Raw genomic sequence first — 23,695 nt, forward strand, 5'->3', positions numbered from 1 at the left:
ATTGAGTTGAGTTGAGACTACAAATACAACTTTCCTTAAAACAAACCTCTCCAACATTGATTTCCAAAGAAATTCACTGGAATTCCAGTTTTTCATGATACTCATCCCATACTCAAATATAAGGGATCTCATTGATCATTATCGTATCTTCATCCTTGTTGCGTTGTAAATCGGAGCAGCCAAATCAAAAGATCATTACCCCTGCATATCTCCCCATCAGTACTTCGAAGTTTGTAAAGCTTCAGAACGCGCATATTCGGCTTTGACGCGTCCGCATTCTTCATTGGAATTTCGCATCAATTCGCAGTTTTGATTCAAGTACATCTGCGAAAAGGTACACGAGGAGTCATACGAAATCGTACCGTACGATACAACACAATACGGCACGGCACAAAACGATAATAAGATGGATCCAAAGAGAAAGGTTAATGGTGATAGTATTGCGGATCAAGATGATGCGGATCGCGCTGCGAAGAGAAGAAAGCTTCCCATTGTAAGTTTGCGCCTATTTCGTTGTTGATTGTGTTGCAATTCGATGTAAGAAAGAAGATTCAAAAGTTTGGGTACATTGCTCGTGGGGTTTAAATAACTACCAGCTCTTTCTCCATTGGCGGCCAGGGAAGTGAGCCGGCGCACAACCACTTCTTCTTATACTTTCTGTCAATCATTCTTCATAAATACTATGAATGCGAAAATGACAAGAGAACGAGACTAACAATGAATAGAATGGTGATCTAAGCCAAGGCCAGACACCAGAAACAACAACTTATTATGGATTGATACTTTTGAATCAACTGAGGACAGGTCTGGATAAACAGTAAGTTAACCTCTCTCTAATGATTTCTTTTCGCGATAGATCTGCTATCTCACCAATCTTTGGTATGCGATGGAGGGGTCGTCGTGTACGCACATTTGACTACCACCACGATTATCACCTCCATTGCTCTAAATTCACAATTTAATACAACTCCTTCGATCTTCAGTCCAGCCCACTAATAGCTTTATCTTTTTATAGGGGACGACCTTTCGCGACCAATTTCCTCACCCTCCCCGATAGAAAAGAATTTGCCGCCTATTATGCCGTTACGAAGATGCCAATCGCCTTTGACACTATTCAAGAAAAATTGGACAATTTTGCCTTTGCTACTTTATCTGAACTTGAGAGTTTCTTCAAGCGTTTGGTAAAAAATGCAAAGGATTACAATGAACGAGAATCTATAATCCATCGCGATGCTGAACGGATACGAAAGGCAGTGGTCAAATTTATGACGGACAATAATCCGGAATATAAGACAAATCCGGGGATGAAGTTAGAACCTACGCCTATTGAAGTTCTCGAACCAATCGAATATAACCCGGATTCTAAACCTGCTGGGTCTATACCAGCACATCCTAAGCATGTTGAGCCCACGCCTGTACCGATTGTGCAAGATGATAGTGATATAGATGCGGAAGGGGAGCCGGAAGATTTTGAGGCGGAAGAAATAAAGATTGAGCCACAACCAGTCGTAAAACGAAGAGGTCGGCCCCCAAAGAATCCCTTGGCACCACGTAAGAGCACTACTCCCGCTGTGTCCGACTCACAATATGCCGGTATCAGCTTTGCGGGACTTAGTTTCCAACAAGCGCAAGAGAAGATTTTAGCAGATGTTCTCTCACATAAAGAAGACCCATCGTAAGTAAAATGAATCACGCTATTGACCTACGCTAACACACAAATCAGTGATGACTTCTTTGAGTTTGAACCATTTGTTACATTACCTCCACGTAGTCTGAAGGACTATTATCAAGTGATTCCAAACCCACACTGCTTGAAGGATTTGCAAAAGCGTGTCAAAGGAACTTTTGGGGGAAAGCATGCCACGGGTGTGAGCGATTTTAAGTCATGGGCTGCGCTTGAAGAAGATGCAAGTTTGATATGGAAGAATGCATATCACTATAATGAAGACGGAAGTGAAATCTTCAATTTAGCAAGAGATCTTGAGGTATGTAACCGCCTTCTGATTTACCACTTCTTTATTAATATTTGTCAGATCTTTTTCAAGAAAACTTTGGAAGAAGCCAAGAAAGTTGTGCCCGAGCCCGTGATTCCAAAGATAAAAATTAATGTTAAAGCTCCCGAACCTACCCCGAAGATCACTTTGAGAGTCGGAGTTGCCAAAGCAGCGGACTCACCGGCTCCATTAACTAGTGGTTCCAACGGAACTGTAGCTTCTACAGCCTCTTCCAACAGCGAAACCCGTAGAAACCCATTCGGTGGTTCCCACTCAGTTGCGACGCCTGCTCCAAGACTAGACCAGTTAGAAAGAGCTAGGAGTATGTCAAATTCTGCAGCATCTCCAACCCTTTCTAAAAGTGTACTTGTAAAAGGCGAGGAAGCTTTGCGCAATTCGCCTGCGCCAATGCAATCCACTCCAAGGCCCATCAATCAAACCGGTTCGACGCCAACACCGGCTCCAAGTAATATGCTCCCACCAAATACACCCAATGCATCTAATCAAAACTCATATAATCAAGGTGGCTATGCACAATCATTTAATCACCAACCCGCAAATCTTGGTTTTGATTCCAAATTCAGGGCACCAGGAAAAAGTGAGTATAATTTTTCTTGTACTCAGCTACAGTGCTAACAAAATTTAGATGCTTCTCATGCTATGATCACAAATCTTAGTATTGCAACTCATCCACGTCTTAATGTTTCTCGTCATTTCCATATGGATTTACCCCCATCCGCAACATTGGCGCAACAATCTATCACGATCAACCTTCCTTCGACGCATTATTATCTTCAAATCAAACCAACAATCGCTCAAGCTTTACTCGAGCGTCAATATAAGATCTTTGTTACGTCTGGAGTAACTAGATTGCATGCTATACCACTCATACCAAATCATGGAGTCGATCCCAGACAACCTCTTTTTGAAGCTCGACTTGTTCCTGGTGTTAACAAGATTGAAGTTGAATTGATTGCAGCCCTTCCTAAGGGTACCGTAAAGCCTGCTAGTGGGCCTGAAGTTGAGATAGAAAAGGTCACAGTGTTTGCTAATTTGATGAGAAACTGACCAGATTATTGTTCTGTAATTCAAGGCTACGAGACTAACCTACGATAGCAATGGTAGGCGTTATTTTGGCATTTTGATTTTCTGAGTTTAAGATTAAATATTAGGGGGCGTCTAAGAGGCCTATCGCAATTTTGTGGTTTGGCATATGGTGAGGTTCGGCATTGTACAAGTAATTTATGTATCATAAGGAAATGGGGGTGGTCTATGATACGATAATAGAGCTGTATTAGATATCCAGTTCTGGAGTTTGAGAAAGGAGAAGAGGCACATGTCCTTGGCGCGCCATATAAGTACTTCCAATATTCAGTAGAAATATGAACAGCGAAGAAGCCCAGTTCCCCAATTATTAAGCCTGAGTTTCCAATACTTCACGTGAATTTGTCCAAGCTGTTAGATAGATTGTAGTCGGCCTTCGATGACTCGGCCTTCTGGCTCTCATCTGTTCGCTGGAGAACCGACCATGAATCATTGCGCACGAAGTTGGTTATTGTTATGTCATTTGACTGGCCGTATGCAACCTCCATCAAACTCAAGTCTATTAGCACTTCAATCCAAGATCAATTCCTAGAGCTTTCTTTCCTTCGATTGGACTTAGGGTTCTGATATCCGGACCGCAATTGGATTTTATTTTCCAACGTGTAAAAGGATCCGAATCTTTCAAAGTTTGGGATTGTTGAACTGCAAGCCGGATAATTGGATACTCTGACCATGTGTACACAGGCAGCATCTTCGCTTTAGTCCGCACGAAGGTAAACATGGCATAAATCTCTCCTTCTTCTCGAATGCACGTGGCGATCGAGACTGAGTATCTCAACGCCTCAATGAGTGTGAGTTCAGGAATTGGTCCGATTTGGAAAGGTATAGGGGATCGGTGGATTGATTTTGCAGATGCAATGTCAGACGTTAATCACAATATTGGAGGTTTCGGCGAGGTTTCCAACTTTATCCCCGCTGCTAGAGGTGACAATTTGTTTTGCGTGAGTAACTTTGAATGAGAATAAGTACGTGATAACAAGGAGAGCTCGGCTAAGAGAAGGGGGGTGGGAAGGGGGTATGTTGCAACGGTAAATCACCACTCATTTATCAATATCAAGAACGCTGGCCTTCTATGCACCGATGAGTCTTTGCTGTGTCGCTATTCAAGCTGGTCAATATGGTTTCCGTTCATGTAAACGATCAAATCAAACCCGAGAACCCAATGTAAATGGTAATTCGCACAGCGCACTTTGGGAGGGAGCTAAGAACCTTGTTTGGTCTTTATTGCCGGGGATCCACATATGAAAACTGCTTTTTAAAAGGAGGATGATACATTGAATATGTCGCTTTCCACGAGAAGAAGCTCGAAGGGCCTAGACCCTTGTTTATCCCGCTAAAACATGAACACTTTCACTTCGTTGTCAAGAATCGCAACTCAAAAAACATTCACAACCCCAAATCCGAGTCTGCCGGCCAAGTCGAAGGCAGCAGAAAATCATTCAGTGACTTTTCCTGCACTACAACATGGCAACAGAATGTATCAAGAGATCAAGTGCTAGCTTGATACAATTGCTTCCTCAGAGTCCTTGAACTTGAAGTCACAAATAGATTTCTCTAAATTTAGTTAGGATGATGGGATTGCATGATCTGCATAGGACAACAAAATTATAATGTGTCTCGGCAAACAAGCCCCCAGGAGTTACCTCTGCATGATCTTCTCCGAGTACTGCCAAAGGCTTGATTTGTATGAAGAGGAAAAACTTGATTTCCTGAGATGGTATATCTCAAAAAGATTCGGAAGATAATTTTCTCGCTACTTATCAAATACATCTCTTCAATCACTAATATTGTATCTTAAACATCTCTCCCACTGCAGAATATTCTTCTCCTATTCATGTATCCTTTCTCGCCTGTCTCTACTTCTTTCTCTCCTCTTAACCACTACCCTCTCATTGCTGGTCGTTTCATCCCATGCATAAGCCAATCTTCCCTTGCCTACCTCCCGTGCATAGAATACTTCTTTGCCATTGTTAACTATCCTTCTTCAACTTCAAGCATTTATCTCAAACCATAGTGATTTGACATTTATCAAAGTATTATTACGGCAATGTACATAACATGACCCCTAATCAGCGAAGCGATGTTGAAGCGAGGAAGGGGGAAGACCAGGAAATGCACATGGGATTGTAAACCCATTTGCACTTGCTATAGTGATCCACCGTATGAATATTAGCACCCTTTTCATTTCAGAAACTCCTATCTATAGGTATTGAATCTTATTTGCAAGTTCTAAGATCTCATGATTTGGTTGATCGGAAAAGATTGAGGATGCGAGGTGGACACACGGTTTGCTTCGGTCGATCGAGATATTATGTTACCCTAATGATTTTTGCAATGAATACTCACTTGAGCTGCTTCTCAATCAGTAGACGTCTTCTTCTACAGTATTTCCACAGATTCATAATATGAAGGCCCTTATGCAATTTGAACAATTTAATACTATTTAAAAGCCTAAATTTAGTTACAAATCTAAATGAAGTTATGAATGCAGATTGCTCTCTTCTCAGTCTGCAGGTTCATATACATGGTTCCAAAACCCTAGCCCTAAAGTCTTACTAGGGGGCGAAATGATTATGGAGATCATCCAAGGAGATGTATGTTTATCGGTTGAATGTGAAAGAAAAGCAGCTCAAGTTCGAGAATGATATGTAAAATGTTCAAGCAATCAGATGTTATATGCTACTTGGAATCTACCTGCGGTTGTTTGCAAGATTCTTCTCCTTGCTCCTCCGTTATCACCCCGCTATCGCTATCAGCAAAGAGTGAATTTTTATAGGCAGGTCAACCATGGGATTTCAACCATTCAAAAATTCTGAAGTCAATTGATGGTTCCACATTGTACAATCGAACATCAAACATTGGGCACGGTAAATATGATAATGGAGTCAAGGGACCTGAGTGATTCCTATAATAGCTTAGTAAAAAGTAAATGCCTAGGTAATAAGAAAATCTAGCAATTTTTTGCTTGTCGTGAAAATTTCTATTGAGAAAATCACGTGTAGAGTGGGAGCGAGGCGAAAGGGCACGGACGAAGAAATTAGCTCAATGAAAAATCCCACTGGCTTTTGGTAAATTTATCTTCTCCCTCCCCGCGATTAAATTTCAAACTTCTTCTTTTTTTCCCTCCCTCCATACCGTCTTCTTTGAAGTTTTTTATTACCATAAATTCTTCTTCTACCCCAATACATTCTTCAAGATGGCCGACGAAGTTTACGAGGGTGCCATTGGTATCGATCTTGGTAAGATGAGATTTTTTTCCTAATTTTGAAGATTGTGGATGAGGGGCATAATTTTCTCTTTGTCAAAATCTTCAAAAATCTCGCAATACTCCTTCAATATTAATAACGAATACTAATCATCTATGACGCGCAGGAACCACATACTCTTGTGTTGCTGTTTACGAGGGAACCAATGTTGAGATCAGTACGTATTCCTCTTTCTCCCGGAAAATCGATTTCGCAAATCGGGCGTCGGCAACCGAGATTTTATACTGATCGATATCACCAGTTGCCAACGAGCAAGGTAGCTTCACCACCCCATCTTTCGTTTCCTTCACCGACAAGGAGCGTTTGATCGGTGAGTCTGCTAAGAACAATGCCGCCATGAACCCAAAGAACACCATCTTTGATATCAAGTCAGTATCTCGACTTTCGCGACGACAACAAGGTATTAATAGATATACAGGCGTTTGATCGGAAGAAGATTCGATGATCCCCACACCACAAAGGTATTTACTCGATTTTATTTCATCAAGATTCTCAGAAATCGAAACATGCTGGATTTTGCAACGAAAATTCTTCATTTTTCTCCCGGATGTCTTGTATCAAAAAGCAGTCACTAACGCATCCTCTAGGATATTCAATCATGGCCTTTCACCGTTGTTGACAAGGATGGATCCCCATTCGTTCAAGTTGAGTATCTCGGAGAGGAGAAGACCTTCTCCCCACAAGAGATCTCATCTATGGTTTTGACCAAGGCAAGTTTTTCACACCCCACTCCTCGGTAGCGAGTTTGCTAACGATGCCTGAATTACAGATGAAGGAAATCGCCGAAGTCAAGTTGGGCAAGAAGGTCGAGAAGGCCGTCATCACTGTTCCAGCTTACTTCAACGACAACCAACGTCAAGCTACCAAGGATGCTGGTGCCATCGCTGGTCTTAACGTTCTCCGTATCATCAACGAGCCTACTGCTGCTGCCATCGCTTACGGTCTCGGTGCTGGAAAGTCCAACAAGGAGCGTAACGTTCTCATCTACGATCTCGGTGGTGGAACTTTCGATGTTTCCCTCCTTAACATCCAAGGTGGTGTCTTCACTGTCAAGGCTACTGCCGGTGACACCCATTTGGGAGGTCAAGATTTCGATACCAACCTCCTCGATCACTTCAAGAAGGAGTTCACCAGAAAGACCAAGAAGGACTTGTCCAACGATCCCCGTGCTCTCCGTCGTCTCAGAACTGCTTGCGAACGTGCTAAGAGAACCCTCTCCAACGGTGCTTCCACCAACGTTGAGATCGATTCCTTGTTCGATGGTGAGGACTTCAATGCTCAAATCACCCGTGCTAGATTCGAGGACCTTAACGCCAAGGCTTTCTCCGGCACTTTGGACCCTGTTGGACAGGTTCTCAAGGATGCCAACATTGATAAGAGCAAGGTTGACGAAATCGTTCTTGTCGGTGGTTCTACCCGTATCCCAAAGATCCAAAAGCTCTTGAGTGAGTTCTTTGACAACAAGAAGTTGGAGAAGAGCATCAACCCTGATGAGGCTGTTGCCTACGGTGCTGCTGTTCAAGCTGGTATCCTTTCCGGAAAGGCTACCTCTGCTGAGACTGCTGATCTCCTCCTTCTGGATGTCGTCCCACTTTCCCTCGGTGTTGCCATGGAGGGTAACATCTTCGCCCCTGTCGTTACCAGAGGTCAAACTGTCCCTGTATGTAAAATCTTACGAATTTTTCCAAAAGCAATACTGACTCATTTATTCTAGACTATCAAGAAGAGAACCTTCACCACTGTAAGTTTGTTCCCTCTACAAATACTTCCGATTCTTAAGCTTCGATTCAACATTTGGCCCGGTTTCATTCTTCAACCTTATCTGATTGTTCAACCTCCTCTGATTATCTGAGCGCCTTTGATTGTTTAACCTTGTTTAAACATTTGAATCTGTTCGGTCATCTGATTTGGGTTGGATATTCGAATTCGTTTGAGTATTTGACCTGGGCTGAATATTTGACTTGGTCCGAATGTCTGAGTCCTTGGGAAAATCCCACGTCATTTCAATATTTCACGTGATTCCAATGTCTCACGTGTCTTGGACATTTGACTTCAAACATCAACCCCCTTTGTACTCCTCATATGTTAAAGACTTAATGGACACTTGCTAATGCCCTTAAAGGTGGCCGACAACCAGCAAACTGTGCAATTCCCCGTTTTCCAAGGAGAAAGAGTTAACTGCGAAGATAACACCTCCCTCGGAGAATTCACCCTCGCCCCTATCCCACCAATGAAGGCAGGTGACGCAGTTCTCGAAGTTGTCTTCGAAGTTGATGTCAACGGTATCCTAAAGGTCACCGCTACTGAGAAGACTTCCGGACGTAGTGCCAACATCACAATTGCCAACTCCGTTGGTAAGCTTTCATCTTCCGAGATCGAGAAGATGGTTGCAGATGCTGCTGAGTTCAAGAGCAGTGATGATGCTTTCAGCAAGAGATTCGAGTCCAAGCAACAACTCGAGTCATACATTTCAAGAGTTGAGGAGATCATCTCCGACCCAACTATGTCCATCAAGTTCAAGCGTGGTAACAAGGAGAAGATTGAGTCTGCTTTGAGCGATGCTATGGCTCAACTCGAGATTGAGGACTCCACTTCTGATGACTTGAAGAAGAAGGAGCTCGCTTTGAAGAGAGCTGTCACCAAGGCCATGTCCACTCGTTAAAGTGTGATTTGAGTTATTGGGTGGTGGGGAGGATTGTGGAAGAAGTTATTGATGCATATGAGTTCATGACACGGATGAAATGGACTGGACCCTCTGGTCACAGGCTCATATTGGGTTTATAAAAAGTCACTTATCCGTTATTTGCATGGTCGTCTGGCTATTTTACGGTTCCGATATTTCTTTGATGTTTGTCTACAGACATAAAAAGATTGTCCGTAGACAAGGGGTGTTAATAAGCAAAAAAATATCAAATTGATCACGTTAAAAACTTTATATATGTTCCGATTTTATGCTCTATTGTGTTGACATTGCTACAGCAAAGCTGAGAAGGTCATGAAAAGGAAAGTGTTCCTACTCAACGTTCGAATGTCTCTTGAATTGAGGCAACGCAAGCGCTTCGAATATGTGGCCTGCATCACAAGCAGGTAAAGAGATAAATTCAAATTTCACGATGATGGCGGCGTAACACCGCCCCATATTTGAAGATATTAGAAGGTCTGAATCACATTAATATTATGAGAATTATTAAGGTATAATCTAGACTACAATAAACATGAACCATGAGAGTACAGGGTTTGAAATGAATGAGACTGTTTCTACATTCTAAACCCCAAATTCAAGAATGGGAAACGCGGCATCAGCGACCCATCAATATGTGTCTTTAAGTATTTAACAGTATGATTCTCATATGTTTCAATGAACCAAGTACCCTCTGACCTATCTGACTTCCGATCAAGCAACCATCCGACGCTTGTTGTCTTCTCCAAAGTCCTTCCGTTGCCCCGGCCACCAGGCTTCTATAACCTCGTAATCTCGCTTGTTTTAAAGTAGCATCCTCAAGAAGGCCTTTTAAAGCAGGCCATGCTTCTAAACATAAAGCTCCAGGTGAATCGTGACTCATTGGGTGGCGGTAACGAAGATCTTCAATCCAACAATTGGAGGCACCTTCTGTTAGGTATACCTCAAGAATTTGGAGATTTCCTTTGTGGATACAGTCGGATGGTTTTTTGACCAGAATATCATGTTTGGACCATTGCAATGTGGTAATTATCAATAAGCGACTCGAATATAGGGCATGTGAGAAAGACAGGGAGAGGGTGCGCACATGACGAGGTCGAGATCGAGGTCGAGGATTTATTTTGAGGTATGCGGGGTGCATGACGAAGGAGAAGGAATGCAAGGTATAGTACAGGCGATGAATTTTGAAGGAAATATCTCGATTAGCTAGGAGGAGAGAAAGTGGAGGTGGTTGGTGATTGCCTCCTGCGTGGTTGAGGTCGTGTGGAGAGAGAGAGAGAGATGGTGAGTTTGAGAAAGTGGTCTTTGGGAGGGTGAACATGCTCATAGTCTTTGTACCAAGACTTTTCGTGGAAGGGCGGGAGTTCAGGGGGAGCGAGAACGTCTCGGGTGAGGTTATCGGTTAGAATTTTATAAGGAAAGCCGTCGAGTCGATGCTATGGGTGGATGGTGAGATGGATGTCATCGTAAAAATGCTGCCAATCCCTTTTGGAGATTGGAGATGGGGATTATTGAAAAAATTGCATTTGCCGAAGATATAAGAAAGAATATGTATATGTATCCTCACTTCCTAATGTATTAAAAAAATATGACGTTTGAGATAATAGTACACCTTGCTGTTGGGAAACTTAATCCAAACCGCTCACTCTTCATGAAACTAGACGAACGTAGCTGTACAACTTTTTAGAGTTTAACCATCTTGACAAAAATGCATATGTTTAATATGCATGCAAGTACATAGAAATCATAAAATGAGCTCCTCCCGTCCTAGAGCATTAGGAGCAGCATTCTATTCATTAACCTATGTATTAACGGGACAGAACAATAACACCAAGACAGCACCTTCCTACATGTCAAATGTAGGAAGGTATCAAATCAGACAATAAATGATTCAAAATTGACAATCAATTAAATGTGTTCGAGGAATTCGATTTCGTGACCATCTGAATATCATGTATAAATCGACTACAAATTGTAGCCATTGTGAAATGTCAATATGTACCTAGGTACTCAAGTGCTTTCAAGATGTATGCCATTCGAGGCCGTCTCGCTGTCTCGCTGTCAAGTGAAGCTCGCTCAAACGCACGTACCAATCCCCGCAATATGCAGATCCATTAAGGCTGAAATATTATTTTCAAGACAGACGAGGCCTCAATCCCGCCTTGTCTGAAATTCTCACAGTCACAATTCAATTCTCCATTGTTCCTCACATTCCTCACAAAATGCCACCTCGTATCTCTCTTCGTCCTGCTCAGGCATTGAAACGCAACTTTCTAAATTCCAATTCACAAAATGCATCAATTTTAGAGATACGACCCCTCCAATTGAGCATACCCACTCGATATCAGAACACCCCTCACTACCGTTCCCTGAGCAGCAGCTCTTCTCTCCAATTTCAATCTACCCAACACTTCTCAAGAAAAAAGACAAGGGCAATAAAAGCTCTTCATCCGAATCAGATAGTTCCTCCTCAACCTCTTCCTCCGCCGCAGCAGAAGATAACGACCCTTTCGATTTTTCCACTCTACAAGCTGGAATTGACAAATCTCTAGAGAAACTCAAGAATGATTTAGGGAAATTACGAACTGGAGGAAGATTCAATCCGGAGGTATTAGAAGGACTACGAGTTAAGTTAGGGAAAGATGCGAAAGAAAGTTTTCGGTTAGGTGATTTGGCGCAGGTGTTGCCGAAAGGGGGACGAAGCGTCGCTGTGCTTGTTGGAGAGAAGGATGTATGTTGATTATTTCTTCTATCTGTGTTCTGCATCTTTGTCCTTCGAATCTCTACATCCCTATCCCTAAATCTCCAATTATAAATATAAACTAACTCTCAACCTAGCACATCAAACCTATTCTCTCCACTATCCAATCTTCCACCCTTTCCCTTCAACCCACACCCGATCCACACAATCCTCTCGCTCTAAACATTCCCATACCACCACCTACCAAAGAATCCCGAGATGCAGCACTGCAAGCAGCTTCAAAAGCAGGAGAAATAGCCAGCAACGGGGTTCGTAATGCGAGAGGAGCTATGCAGAAAAAGTTAAGAGCGATGGAGGTAAAGAAAACAGTTAGACCTGATGATTCAAAGAAGGCGCATAAGGAGATGGAGAAGGTTGTAGAGAAAGGGAATGGAGAAGTGAAGAAGATTGTTGATGCGGCAAGGAAGGGAATGGAGCAGGCTTAGAGAATTAGGGGGGAAGGGTTGTTAGACGAGGGAAACGAAGTTGTTAGAAGAGGTAAAATGGTCTCGGAGAAGAGAGATGCATGTTCTAAAAGATTTTACAAGCCAGGACTGTGATATTATGGAGATTTAAAAAGTTGAATTTTTGACGGTGTGTGATCTTTTGTACAATACCATTTTTATATTTTTATGAATACACTGTATAGGACATAAAATTAACCTATATCGTAGGTCCTTCGCCTTTTTTATATTGGCTACCTCATCAGCAGGTAACATGCTCTGTAGCTTTTCCGCAAATGACCTCGAGTCATCTTGCAAGAAAGTCTCGTTCTTCCTCGAGAGCCTTTCAATTTCGCCATAAATGTTTTTCTTAACCTCTCCTGGTTTTGGGTACACACCCGCAACCATTTCCTTCAAAATTGCCTCTTTCTCTTCCTCCTTCAATCCTTCAACCTTATAATCTTTGTGAACCTTCCACCTAACCTCATTTCTCCAGGCCTCCTCCCCATCCCTCCATTTCTCTAATGTCTCCTTCTCCTCTTTGCTCTCAAATACCGTACCCATACCCCTTTCCAAATTCGCCAAATGTCTTTCCGGCGGCGTCGGTACATCCTTTTGTGCCAATGTTCCGCTCACAACTTGCATCTTATAAATTATCGATTCCTTCAATCCGTTTGTACTCGAACTTGTCGCAATTGCCGGGCCCCAACTCTCCAAATCAGACATTGAGGTAACTGGATTATAAAAGACGAACTCTCCTCCCTCTTGACTATCCAAATATTGTTGTTCTTCAACTGTATATGGAGGATCATATTCATCCAATTCCACATCTGCGGGTTTAGGTCCTGCACGAAGACGAGGTTTTCCTCCGCGTCCTCCACGCCCCCTCGTCCTCCCGTGCAGAAGCTCCTCTTGCACCACCGGGTCCACTTCTCATACCTCCTCTTCCAGCTCCAGCTCCGGCCCCAAGTCTTCCAGTACCAGCTCCTCCAGAAAGCGCACCCCCTCGTCCGCGATAATTGGGACTATGACGGGCACCAGGTGCTCGAACTCGTGGACCACTATCATCGATACGACGGGAAATAGTAAAAGTTTGACCAGGAGGAGGACGTGCTGCTAGTGAGCGAGCGTCGATTCCGCGGGAGGGTTGTGATGCAAGTGAGGAAATGTCGGCTGTGGCAATGGAGCTGCGTTCTGCGCGAGTGGAACGTGGTTGACCTGGCTATTGTTAATTTATTATGATTCTTACCCATAAGCTAGGGTTTTAAGTCAACTACTCCCTGATCATGCTGAACACTGAGTGAAGCTTCGAACCCTCCGAAGAAAGATGGAAACTTACTATTATCATTACCCTTCCCCTCCTCACTCCTCCTAACAGAACTACTAAAAGCCCTCAAACTCGCCTTAATACCCTCCGACACCCTCGTCAAATCATGTCCCAAAGGTCTGGCACCTCCAATCGCTGATTGCACATGCCGTGTGAACATGATGTGTAGCGCTTCTTGTCACTTATCAAATCGTCCTCTCTCTCTCCCCTCTATCAATCTGGAGATTCTGATAAAATATTATGTTTGCCTTAGGCATCAATGCATATCAATCAGTAAATTCAAACGCTAAAGGCATGAGGCTATCTGCACGGTTGTTCAACGTGAACAAGGCAAGATAGTAGCCTCTCACAAATCCTTCAGTACGCCCGAACGATTGTTCAACAAAACTCCTTTCAAAATTTCAAGGATATTCTTTTCGAGACCGTGAAGGTTCAAAGTTTTTAGATTTGCGAAGAAAATTATACTCTTTCCAAAAGCCCCATATTTGGTAGCGCAGACAGGCGTGTAACAAAACTTTTGGAGAGACATTGACCCCCCACGTTTTCTCAGTCTTGGATTGTTTAGGATATCAATAGCATACTACCACATCCATATTGACTTCGAGAATATTGTTTTCGCATACGGCCCACGACTTGCTACGAGTACAACGGAACTAGAAGGTTCTTTTTTGGCAGAGAAGTAGACGAGGAGCTATATATTTGCTATCGAGCACCCACCAAACTCAACATCAAATCGACACCAAAGCACGAATCAATCTTATTATATTTCTCCAACCATCTCACTCTCACAATGCTCCGCCGCGCGCCCACAACTATAACTCTCACTACCGAGGATATAGCCATCTACGAAGACTCTCGGCAAGCTGAACGAGATGAACAAGCAGAGCGAGAAGCCATAGCAGCAGCAGCACGCCACAGAAAAGCCAGACAAAGACAAGATTTTGGAGCTGTCAAAGGGGATAAATACAGGGAGTTGCAGGCGATAGCTGCGCAGAGGAGAGTTGATGCTGCGAGAGAGAGAGCTGCTGGGAGGGGACTAGATATGGAAGGGGATGGGAATGCGGAAAATGAGAATGAAATAAGTGAGGATGAGGATAGACAGATTTTGAGGGAGAGGGAGGAGAGGGCGATGAGGGAGAGACTTAGGGAAAGGGAGGGACAGAGACCTACGAGGGTGTTGCAGAGAGCAAGGGAGGAGAGGGAGCAGAGGAGTAGAGAGGAGAGACTGGGATTAGGCGGTGGAAATGGCAGTGCGTCAGGGAGATGATTTGTGGTGATCAAATGTGGTGATTTTTTGTTCAATGATTTCATGGATATATTTGGAGAAAAGTATAGGTTGTGGATATGTTTGAGTATATGGATACTGGAGTATATTTGTATTATATTGTTGGATGCTAAGGCGCAATGGAGTCACACATTCGATGGACGAAATAGATAATGCTCCCAAAAAGTATGCAATTCGAAAAATGAACAAGGCGGCTTGCTTATCGGAATTTAATTGAAACATTAAGCTATCTTATGTTGGCTTAGGAAACCACATGATTGTCGAACATAAACCGGAACACTGAAAAGTGCCACGTCCACTGTGTGATATTCTGCCCTCCTCAATTCATCCATTACCCAGCTATTTGCAATTTCCGTCTCATCTCCCCCGAACTCGTCCCCCCATATGTGCATCCTCAGCCCCCAATCCTTTTCTTAAACGGACTTTCACTTCTGTATCCTTATCAGTCCTTCCAATCACATACAGCTAATACCTCCGTTCATCCCAACCGGGTCTTGATATCCAAAAGCCCTAGACAATCTGCATCTGCATCTGAAACTTGAAATGACGCATCGAAAATAGTCATCTAGAACACTACTAGGTTTTGTACATTGAAAGCGCGCATGATCTAGATAGAGACTAGAATGTCAGACCATGGCGAGGGAGTGGAAAGGCGATGGCGAAATATTATCAGATATAAAGAGCAAGTTATTTGATTAGGACTCTCGATCTGAAGAATGAACAGAGAAAGGAGTCTTATGTTATACTGTACTTCCTGCAAACCTTCACCCCATTGAAATTTCGAGGGAACCCGAGCAATCAAGCCTCGGAAGCACTTAACAAATACCTGAGCACATCACATACAGTTCACAAAACCAAAATGAAGATGCTGATTCATCTGCATTTATTAGCTAAGTAATCTGGAGTCTATGTTTACTCGGTCAGCATTTTATAATACTTCCATCCTCCCGTTTGAAGAAGCATTCAGAGGACAAAGGAAGCCCAAATGTCTCCGTTCTCGTCATGACCGATTGCAATCATGTGACAAAAACAAGCTTTCACAAAAACGCCTCCATTTTCTCCTTCCTTCCGGGTGTATACCTCTTGAGAAGAAGCCAGCCAATCCAGCCCTCCCTTATGTACAAATTTGCGAAATCATTTATGACCGAGACGCCTTTTCGCTAAATGCAGATCAATTAATGCCAAAGAAATAAAGGGAAGTAAAAAATATAAAGAGAAAAGAAAGAATCTCGTTCTTCAATCCTATCAAGAGAATGAAGGTTTGGGTTTGGGTTTGAAGTTGAGCTTAATGGTCGTCTTCTTAGGTACCGCCGGCGCATCAGCAGGAGTGGGAGGTGCCTGCGAAAGATTTTGTGCCGAATCCGGTAAAGGTTTTCTGCCTTCGGGGAGAGGTTTTCGAATAGTTGCTGAGCCCGGAATTGAATTTGTTGACTTCTTGAAGTTTGAAGATGTGTGGGTTGACGAACTAGATGAGGTAGAAAGGGCAGGACTAGCCCTAACCGGTTGTGCGGATGAAGGTCTCGGGGAAGGTCTCGGAGAGGGTCGTTTTGGGTTCGAAGTGGATTGGGATGAAGATTGAGATGATAATGAAGCTTTCGCTGCAGGGTTGGGGGTGGACGCAAGAATCTGTTTTAACATGAATGGAGGAATCTTGAGTTTAACCATCTTCCTCTGTTTCTTCTCCTTGTGCAGCGAGTTTGAAACCTCATAATGTTTTCTATCTTTATGCAACGAGCTAGAACCCTCATATTGTTTCTTGTCCTTATGTAGAGAATTGGAACACTCTGCAATATCAGCTGGAAGAGGTCGTTTAGGTGGTTTCATATCACCGGATGAACTAGAAAATTTAAGTGAACCAGAAGATTTCGATGCTACTGAGGGAGGGTGCGTAGAGCTATAAAATTTCGATCCACTTGAAGAGCTTGAAGAAGGCTTAGAAAGTCCAGATGTCGATGTTGAGGAGCCTGAAAACTTAGGAATTGCGGATGACGATCCTGAAGAGGTTGAAGACTTGGGAATTCCGGATGATGATGATGATGATGATGATGCTGCTGAGCTGGAATGCTTAGGCACCCCAGAAGATGATGTGCCTATCTTGAGACCACCGGATGAGTTGCCAAACTTAAGAGCAGGTGAGTTATTAAGCTTGATAGCAGATGGTGACCCAAGCTTAATGGCAGATGATGGGGTGCCAAGTTTGATAGCAGATGGATTGTTGAGTTTGTGAGCAGATGAACTGCCAATTTTCAACTTGAGTGGTAGCGATGGTCTTTCTAGCGTTGGTGCTTGAACGGGTTGAGCGACGGTGGAGGTTTCTACTGGTGGATGAGGTGTAGCAGCAGCGGCGGGTTTGATCTTCCGAACTTTGGTCCGAACTTTATCGGTGTGTTTGAAGACCAATCGACCCTGTGTATGATTAGTGTAAAGAACGCTACCAGTAAAAACATCATATAACATACCTTGCCACGATGCTCGACCTTCCAATAACGAGGTAACTTTAGCTTCAAGGTCAAAGACTCCTTGGGATAGCAGAACATTGTGCAGAGTTGAAGAAAATCCATTTGTTCTGCCACTGTGATAACAGGAGAGAGAACAGCTTTCCACAAGGCATTCTTCAAATCAGTATTCCCTCCGACTTCCAACTTGAGTGAAGCCAGTGCGCCAATTACGTTACTGCGCTCGGCTTGTTCCTGACGTGCAGTCGTGGAAGCTTCTTCGATAATCAAGCCATCCTTCGCTACAGGAGCGGCAACTCGTTTGTTTTTGTATTCGCCAAGTCCAAGGACTCCCAGTCCATAATAGAACACCTTTGTCAGCTCACTTCGGACCCAGGGTGATGGATCTGTGCTCGCAGCAGTCACAAGTAGACACGCTACAGCAGTGCTCTTCAAAAATCCAAGGTCGGCAAGTGCCCAAGCAGCCTTAATTCGCACACGTTGAGCACTGCCATCGTGAAAGTATTGAGCAAAGTCAAGTGCATCCACTGGTATCACACCAGCGTTCATCAACTTCAGCTTACACTCTATGACTGTGATTGTGTAGATATTCTGGTAAGAATCTAGCCACTCATCCATCCTACTATATCTGTCCAGCTCTTCCAAAATTATCGTTCGATAATCTGTACTTCCTACCTTTCCTCCAGTTTCTTCTGCGTCGTCAAGTTGAAGCACGTCATTATTGATGCCCTTCGCACCAGGAATCAAAGAGTTTGCCAATGACTTTAAAATGTTCGCAATCTTGAAACTGTCTGAGTAGGGGTTGCTTCCGTTGTCGTTGAAGCGAAGAGCGTCAATTATGAACTTTTGCGCTATTGAGGGGCAAGTAGAATCGTACATGCTTCTGATCCTTGACACTGCCTCAACAATAGCGCATTCAATCCAGTAAGCTTGCTTATCAGAAAAGTCATTTGCCTTAGGCGTTTTTGCACCTGGAAAATAAAAGAATTCATGGTAAGCTTTTTCGAGATGCTTAAGACCTATCCATTTTACATCCTTCTCTACTGCGTGCTTAGCAAGAGATTTTGCAGCCATTGCTCGAATGCCATAGAAATAACGCCTGTCCATTAATGTTCTAATCAGGAACGTAGCAACGAGTGGATGAGGAGGAGCATTGTCAAGGTATGCCATAGATTCATATTGAGCCGAGATATCGCGATCTTGTTGAAGCTGGGAAACATACATGTATGCTTCCATGCCAGTGAACTTCTTGTCGCAAATCCATTCAAAGTCGGCGTCAACACGAATCCACTCATATGATTCAGCTTCCATCTTCGCTTCTGTGATCGGATCCCAATCTCGTAGACCCCATTCTTGCATATCTTGCGGTGACTGCAGTACATCCCCTAAACAATAAATGAGAGCATCGTCATGATTTTCGAGACCATCCATAGCGGTTCCTGCATTTGCACGCTCCTTCATACGCCGGTTGCGCTTGAGACGCTTGTACTTTGTGTTATACGGGATTTCAATTCTTGATGTCTTCTCTCTGATCATAACGATATGTTCATAGGGTGTACCATCAGCCTCATGAATCCGAATTGTCAACGGTCCAGTGAATGTACTTTGTGCTTTTGATTGATTTACTCCACTATCCGACTCCTTAAAAGCCCTGTAGAAGCCATCCTTGTGCAATTTAGGTTCTGTCTCCAGGTGTGCCTGAGTTTGTGTAATTGTCATTTCCACACATAATCTCTTCTTGTTGAATTTTTGGGTGATAGTAAAGTGTGGACATCCTGAGCCATGAACCCATTGAGTGAAGAAGGAATCGGTATCCCTGTACTTGGTGATTTTCTCACAACTTTTGCGGAATCCTTCTGTCGATATTGCAGAATCGGTGCCTCCATTAGCATTTGCGTTAACAATCATCTTAGAAATGACTCTTGATATGCCAGTGCCTCCTTGAGCTTTCGCGATACGCTTGTCCAGAATAAAAAGAACAAGAGGAGCTTTTAAGTCCATGAATTCTCGAAAATCATCACATACATCCACAGTCTCACCAAGGGCGTGCAGGGACGGTCGGTCAATATCCAACTTGACAAGTCGTTCTGTATTCAGTTTTTGACGAAACATGAATTCGTTGTTTCCACAAAGATTTTTCATAAAAGTGTTTGTCATGAAATGAGAAATGCCGGCGATGAGCCATCTATCAGAACGACGGTCTGGCACAATGCCAACGCCAACGTATTGGCTAGCGATGGCGTGGACCAGTTTTCTGACAATTTCCATCTCTGGATCGATAATATCTTCCGGGAATAGAAGTCGATTACTGCAAATGGATAGAGATGCAGTGTGTTCCGTGTCATTTACCTGGTCATCAACAAATACAAATTTTGACTCTGAAAATGGGAAACTGCCCAAACTAAGTACAAAGTGATCAATGGCATGAGCCAATGGTGCACAAGTATTCCTCAATTCATCTGATCTTCTTGGTAGGCAGTAGCCATATATTGCAGTTGACTGACCTTGCCCAAGTCGTTCTTCATCTTCGCCCTCTCTATATTCTGACAAATCGACTTGTTCAAATGGACCAATGGAGAAACCTACATGTGTTGCAGCTATATCAGAAGTGCATTGAAATGATACAATCTTTTTAGAACTATCATCCAAATCAATCACTTCATCGACTTGTTCACCAGAACAGATCACTGCCATCTCAAGAAGCTTCTCTTCGTCGTTGAGGAAGACTTCATCAATATCTGTCTTCTGAGAAGCGGCATTTGTATGTCCTGATTTGTGGTTTTGGACGTTGGGCCGTCGCTTGAGTGCATCTCCAAGGGTTCTTGAACACTTGATGGAAATATCCCACGAACATCTCATCGCTGAATCATCAACACAGGGAAAGATACAGCATGCCACGCCTCGCTCTATAGAATGTTTGGTATAAACATGAGGGAATCTCACATCCCCCTCCTCAACTCCTACGAACTGTAGGCCATCTCGAATTTGTGTAGTAACGAAAGGAATCGTGACAGTCAAAGGCTTGAATCTAGATGCCTGTTCTGCAGCCGTCTTCGCGGCAAAAACAGGAAGAGGAGCTGAGCCTCCTTCAAGCGCAACTGACGAGTTGCGGGCTGCAGCAACACCACCACCACCACCACCAGCACGTTGAGTGACCGGGGTTGCTGCCTTTTCCGAGAATGGATCAATTTCTTCAATTTTCACACTATCCGGTAGCTCAATCTCTATCGTACCTTCTAGCTTGTTGTCCGAAGTCATGAACTTCACTCTGTCGCTTTGCATCTTATGCGATTCTGCATCCCATGAATAATACTCGGGAACTTCCAATTTTCTGTGAGGATCTTCGTACGAGAAAGACGCAACCCGGCCATTAACTAAAACCTCTCTCTGTGGTATAGAGCATTGTCGTGCATGTATGTGTATGGTCTGAAGTTCTTTTGTTTGTGGAAGAATTTCAATGTGGGTTTTACCCCGCAGACTCTTCGTCGAAAAATCAATTTCGAGCTCAACCTTTTGATGTACTACTATGAAGCCATAATCCGCAGGATCTTCCTTCGCAGTTGGCGCACCTTCACGGCCGTCGTGATTCAGTAATAAAGCAGGCATTTTCGAAAGTATCTTATCGGTGTCGCCACGTATCTTATGGTGAGTTCGATTGTTCTGGTTTGATTGGGACAAAGCACACTACTAATATGCGAATTATGCAACTAAGATCTTGCGCTGGCTGGTCTCCCGAAGGCGAGAGCCAGCAAGACTTGAAACCGTGCCGAACCAAACTACCTTCCGCGTATATTATCCTCGCTATGCCTTATTGCTAATACTCTCGCTGTGTTGCAGACAAGTCACGATAATGCGACGCAGAGACAAAGGGCGTCGTCGTTCGTGGGATCGCGAGAATCGAAAATCGTGGCTTGCGAGATTGTCGATTAGGTAGTTGGACTTGCACTTTTAAGAGAGGAAAAGTTGATCTGCCAAGCCAAAATCGTGGCCGTAGGAAAATTGGTAGAAAGTTACAAGCCGTAAGAGGGGTATTGGAAAGAAAGTGATCGTTATGATAATTATTAAACTCTAGGTAGTATGGAGCTATCGTGTCCCACCAATGACGAAGGTATCAAACTCTAGCTTGTGCGCGCATAAGAAATTTTGACGAAGAAAAGTTGCGACTACGTGCGCAAACAATTCTAAGAGGTGAAATACAGTGATAACGAAATCTTACGGACGTGAAAACGGCTGTCGCAGTTGTTGCGCATCGCCTTGATATTATTTATAAAGGTGTCGAGGAACGCGAGGCTGAGGGTGCTGTAGCTTTGACGCGCTAAGCGATATGCATCTGTAGAAGCGCCGCGGCTCCGCTTATTAATTGAACATCACATTTCGCACAGTGATTGTCACCTGATATATCATTTCACATCCCGTCAGTCAACCGCTTGTATTCCTTTCCAACAACCGATGGAGATATACATCTATAGTCTGGTGAACCAAGGATAAGGACCTAACAATTTCGCGGTGAATTGAACACCAGCCATCGTCGATATTTGTGTTGGTAGACGAAGATGTTGTTTTGTTCAAATGTCCTTTCAATTTGAGTCGAGTTTCCAATGACGCAGGCTGCAGCACAGTAAAATGTATTCTAGAATCATAGTGTTCAGTTCTATCCCAAGACAAATGTGAGTGTTGCAGGACCGTTTTCTCAGAACAAACGCTTCATTTAGTCAACGAATTCAAGTTGATGTGGGGAGAGATGAGAGGAAAAGGAGAGCAGGTGGTGAATACGAAAGGGGGGATGGAAACCAGAGGAGATGAGTGAATGACCCGGAAACAGAGAAGTGCCAAAGTCCCAGCATAGGTAGTCTTTGCAGGACTCTAGATATAATCACTTCTCGATGCTCGAATCCCATGAGAACAGTGAATGAGCCGATCTCATCCAAATCAAGGCGTCTGACATCGCTGGCAATCTTCAAACTATAGCAGCAGAAACGTTTTTTTGTTCATTAATCTAATCGACTTGGACACTAAGGAGAATGTTTCATATAGATATTGAGAAGGTTATTTTTTTTATCTACGAAGCTCTGGTAATGCAAACCATTGATCGACATTGCTAAAGGTGAGAAGTGACATTCTGAGAAAATTGATATTCAATAGAACAGATATCGAGCCAAGCCTCAAGTCATATTCTCAACCTTCAAATTTCGCTGCTTTCTTCCTCTTGCAATATACAACCCAGGTATCGGAATAGCTTCATTATGACGAGCGCAACTGAATACGTGCACGGTTTGTTGAATAATTGGGCTCGCACCGTCGTGCTGAACGACCCCTCACCAGACGAGGATAGTTTTGGCGCTTCCCTGGGATTTATGAGGGCAGAGTACGAAAAAGATGAAATTGCTAAGACTGGACGTGGATTTGGAAATGCGCAAAATAGGTATGCTTTCTACAGCTAATGCCAGCTGTTGATACCTATTGATACATGCGCTCTTCAAAAATCAAGGGTTACTTGTACGCTTCTAATGCGCCATAGAGATGGAGGGCGAATCTTTAGAAGGAGCTGGGCAGCCGGAATATTGCAAAATACCTCACGAGCAGCTCATAACATGTTCCGGTACAATTTGAATTGTTCACCTGGAAAAGTATCTCGCTGATCCACAAGTCAATCCTCTTTCATCTATCGAAGTGCATAAGAACCTCGAGTTCGAAATGAAGATCAGTGCTAAATTTACCTGTTAAAGGGGCGACATTGAAGATGCCGTAGCGTTTCATCACCAGGCTTCCGCCAAACAAAAGAACTTCATTCATGATAATTCGGTTTGTATTCCTGAGCTTCTGCAACTTTGCAGCTTCATCACTGATAAACCATACATCGAGGAGCTGCGGGGACTATCGGAACAGCGACAGTGGCGTCAAATTAATTTGTGAATTTTGGCCGCCAAGGGGCGAGAGCTGGGTATAACTTTACCAATGGATCGTCGAATCGGGGAAGAATTAAAGTACTGGAAAGGGTCCCTAGATTCCACCATAGTGTTTGCTAAGTGTGAATAGCAAGCTTTGGAGAAGACATTTGAGAATCGGAGCCTGGTCTTGAGAATCAAGGGATGAGCAGCAGAAAGTAAGGCCTGTCTGGCATCACGAGACAAGTCAACACAATCTTCATATCAGATTGAATGCTACCATAACAATTGTACCTATCTTAACAAAAACAATTGCATTGTCCAAGCATGACTCTTAAATTTTGAGATTTCCTGCATCGAGTTCTTTGAAACCTTGGTGTATAGAAGAAGTCATGAAAGCGAGATTCCAATCGAGGACCAATTTGTGAAGTCTCTTATCTCAATTGTCCTTCTCCAAGAATTTTGTTCTCACGGGCACAAGATATGTTTGACAGTAGTATTAGTCCCCCCTTCCC

General features: G+C 43.4%; 7 protein-coding genes across 7 annotated transcripts; 5 read left to right on the forward strand and 2 right to left on the reverse strand.

The window, feature by feature from the left end:
• Positions 1-406: 406 nt before the first annotated feature.
• Positions 407-3,062, forward strand: Bfra_011822 (putative bromodomain containing protein; the record flags this gene model as incomplete). Its single annotated transcript, XM_037342148.1, has 6 exons — positions 407-493; positions 726-817; positions 1,016-1,675; positions 1,724-1,985; positions 2,034-2,592; positions 2,641-3,062. The coding sequence occupies 6 exons, from the start codon at positions 407-409 to the stop codon at positions 3,060-3,062; spliced, it is 2,082 nt and encodes a 693-aa protein (XP_037187806.1).
• Positions 3,063-6,294: 3,232 nt separating this feature from the next.
• On the forward strand, positions 6,295-9,026 carry Bfra_011823 (putative hsp70 chaperone protein; the record flags this gene model as incomplete). The annotated part of the gene is made up of 8 exons (XM_037342149.1): positions 6,295-6,337; positions 6,471-6,521; positions 6,606-6,732; positions 6,783-6,825; positions 6,952-7,074; positions 7,134-8,024; positions 8,079-8,105; positions 8,487-9,026. 8 exons carry the CDS (start codon positions 6,295-6,297, stop codon positions 9,024-9,026), a joined length of 1,845 nt encoding a protein of 614 aa, XP_037187807.1.
• A 2,240-nt stretch (positions 9,027-11,266) lies between these two features.
• On the forward strand, positions 11,267-12,230 carry Bfra_011824 (putative ribosome recycling factor domain-containing protein; the record flags this gene model as incomplete). The annotated part of the gene is made up of 3 exons (XM_037342150.1): positions 11,267-11,276; positions 11,393-11,775; positions 11,883-12,230. The coding sequence occupies 3 exons, from the start codon at positions 11,267-11,269 to the stop codon at positions 12,228-12,230; spliced, it is 741 nt and encodes a 246-aa protein (XP_037187808.1).
• Positions 12,231-12,406: 176 nt separating this feature from the next.
• On the reverse strand, positions 12,407-13,714 carry Bfra_011825 (uncharacterized protein; the record flags this gene model as incomplete). The annotated part of the gene is given in 4 exon segments (XM_037342151.1): positions 12,407-12,425; positions 12,448-13,156; positions 13,167-13,445; positions 13,567-13,714. 4 exon segments carry the CDS (start codon positions 13,712-13,714, stop codon positions 12,407-12,409), a joined length of 1,155 nt encoding a protein of 384 aa, XP_037187809.1.
• A 630-nt stretch (positions 13,715-14,344) lies between these two features.
• On the forward strand, positions 14,345-14,821 carry Bfra_011826 (uncharacterized protein; the record flags this gene model as incomplete). Its single annotated transcript, XM_037342152.1, has 1 exon — positions 14,345-14,821. The coding sequence occupies one exon, from the start codon at positions 14,345-14,347 to the stop codon at positions 14,819-14,821; it is 477 nt and encodes a 158-aa protein (XP_037187810.1).
• Positions 14,822-16,084: 1,263 nt separating this feature from the next.
• On the reverse strand, positions 16,085-20,901 carry Bfra_011827 (putative transcription initiation factor tfiid subunit tsm1 protein; the record flags this gene model as incomplete). Its single annotated transcript, XM_037342153.1, has 2 exons — positions 16,085-17,245; positions 17,299-20,901. 2 exons carry the CDS (start codon positions 20,899-20,901, stop codon positions 16,085-16,087), a joined length of 4,764 nt encoding a protein of 1,587 aa, XP_037187811.1.
• A 1,637-nt stretch (positions 20,902-22,538) lies between these two features.
• On the forward strand, positions 22,539-23,208 carry Bfra_011828 (uncharacterized protein; the record flags this gene model as incomplete). Its single annotated transcript, XM_037342154.1, has 3 exons — positions 22,539-22,717; positions 22,814-22,894; positions 23,022-23,208. The coding sequence occupies 3 exons, from the start codon at positions 22,539-22,541 to the stop codon at positions 23,206-23,208; spliced, it is 447 nt and encodes a 148-aa protein (XP_037187812.1).
• Positions 23,209-23,695: the final 487 nt, after the last annotated feature.

This window comes from Botrytis fragariae (assembly GCF_013461495.1).
Source record: "Botrytis fragariae strain BVB16 chromosome Unknown tig00000255, whole genome shotgun sequence".
Lineage (NCBI taxonomy): Eukaryota > Fungi > Ascomycota > Leotiomycetes > Helotiales > Sclerotiniaceae > Botrytis > Botrytis fragariae.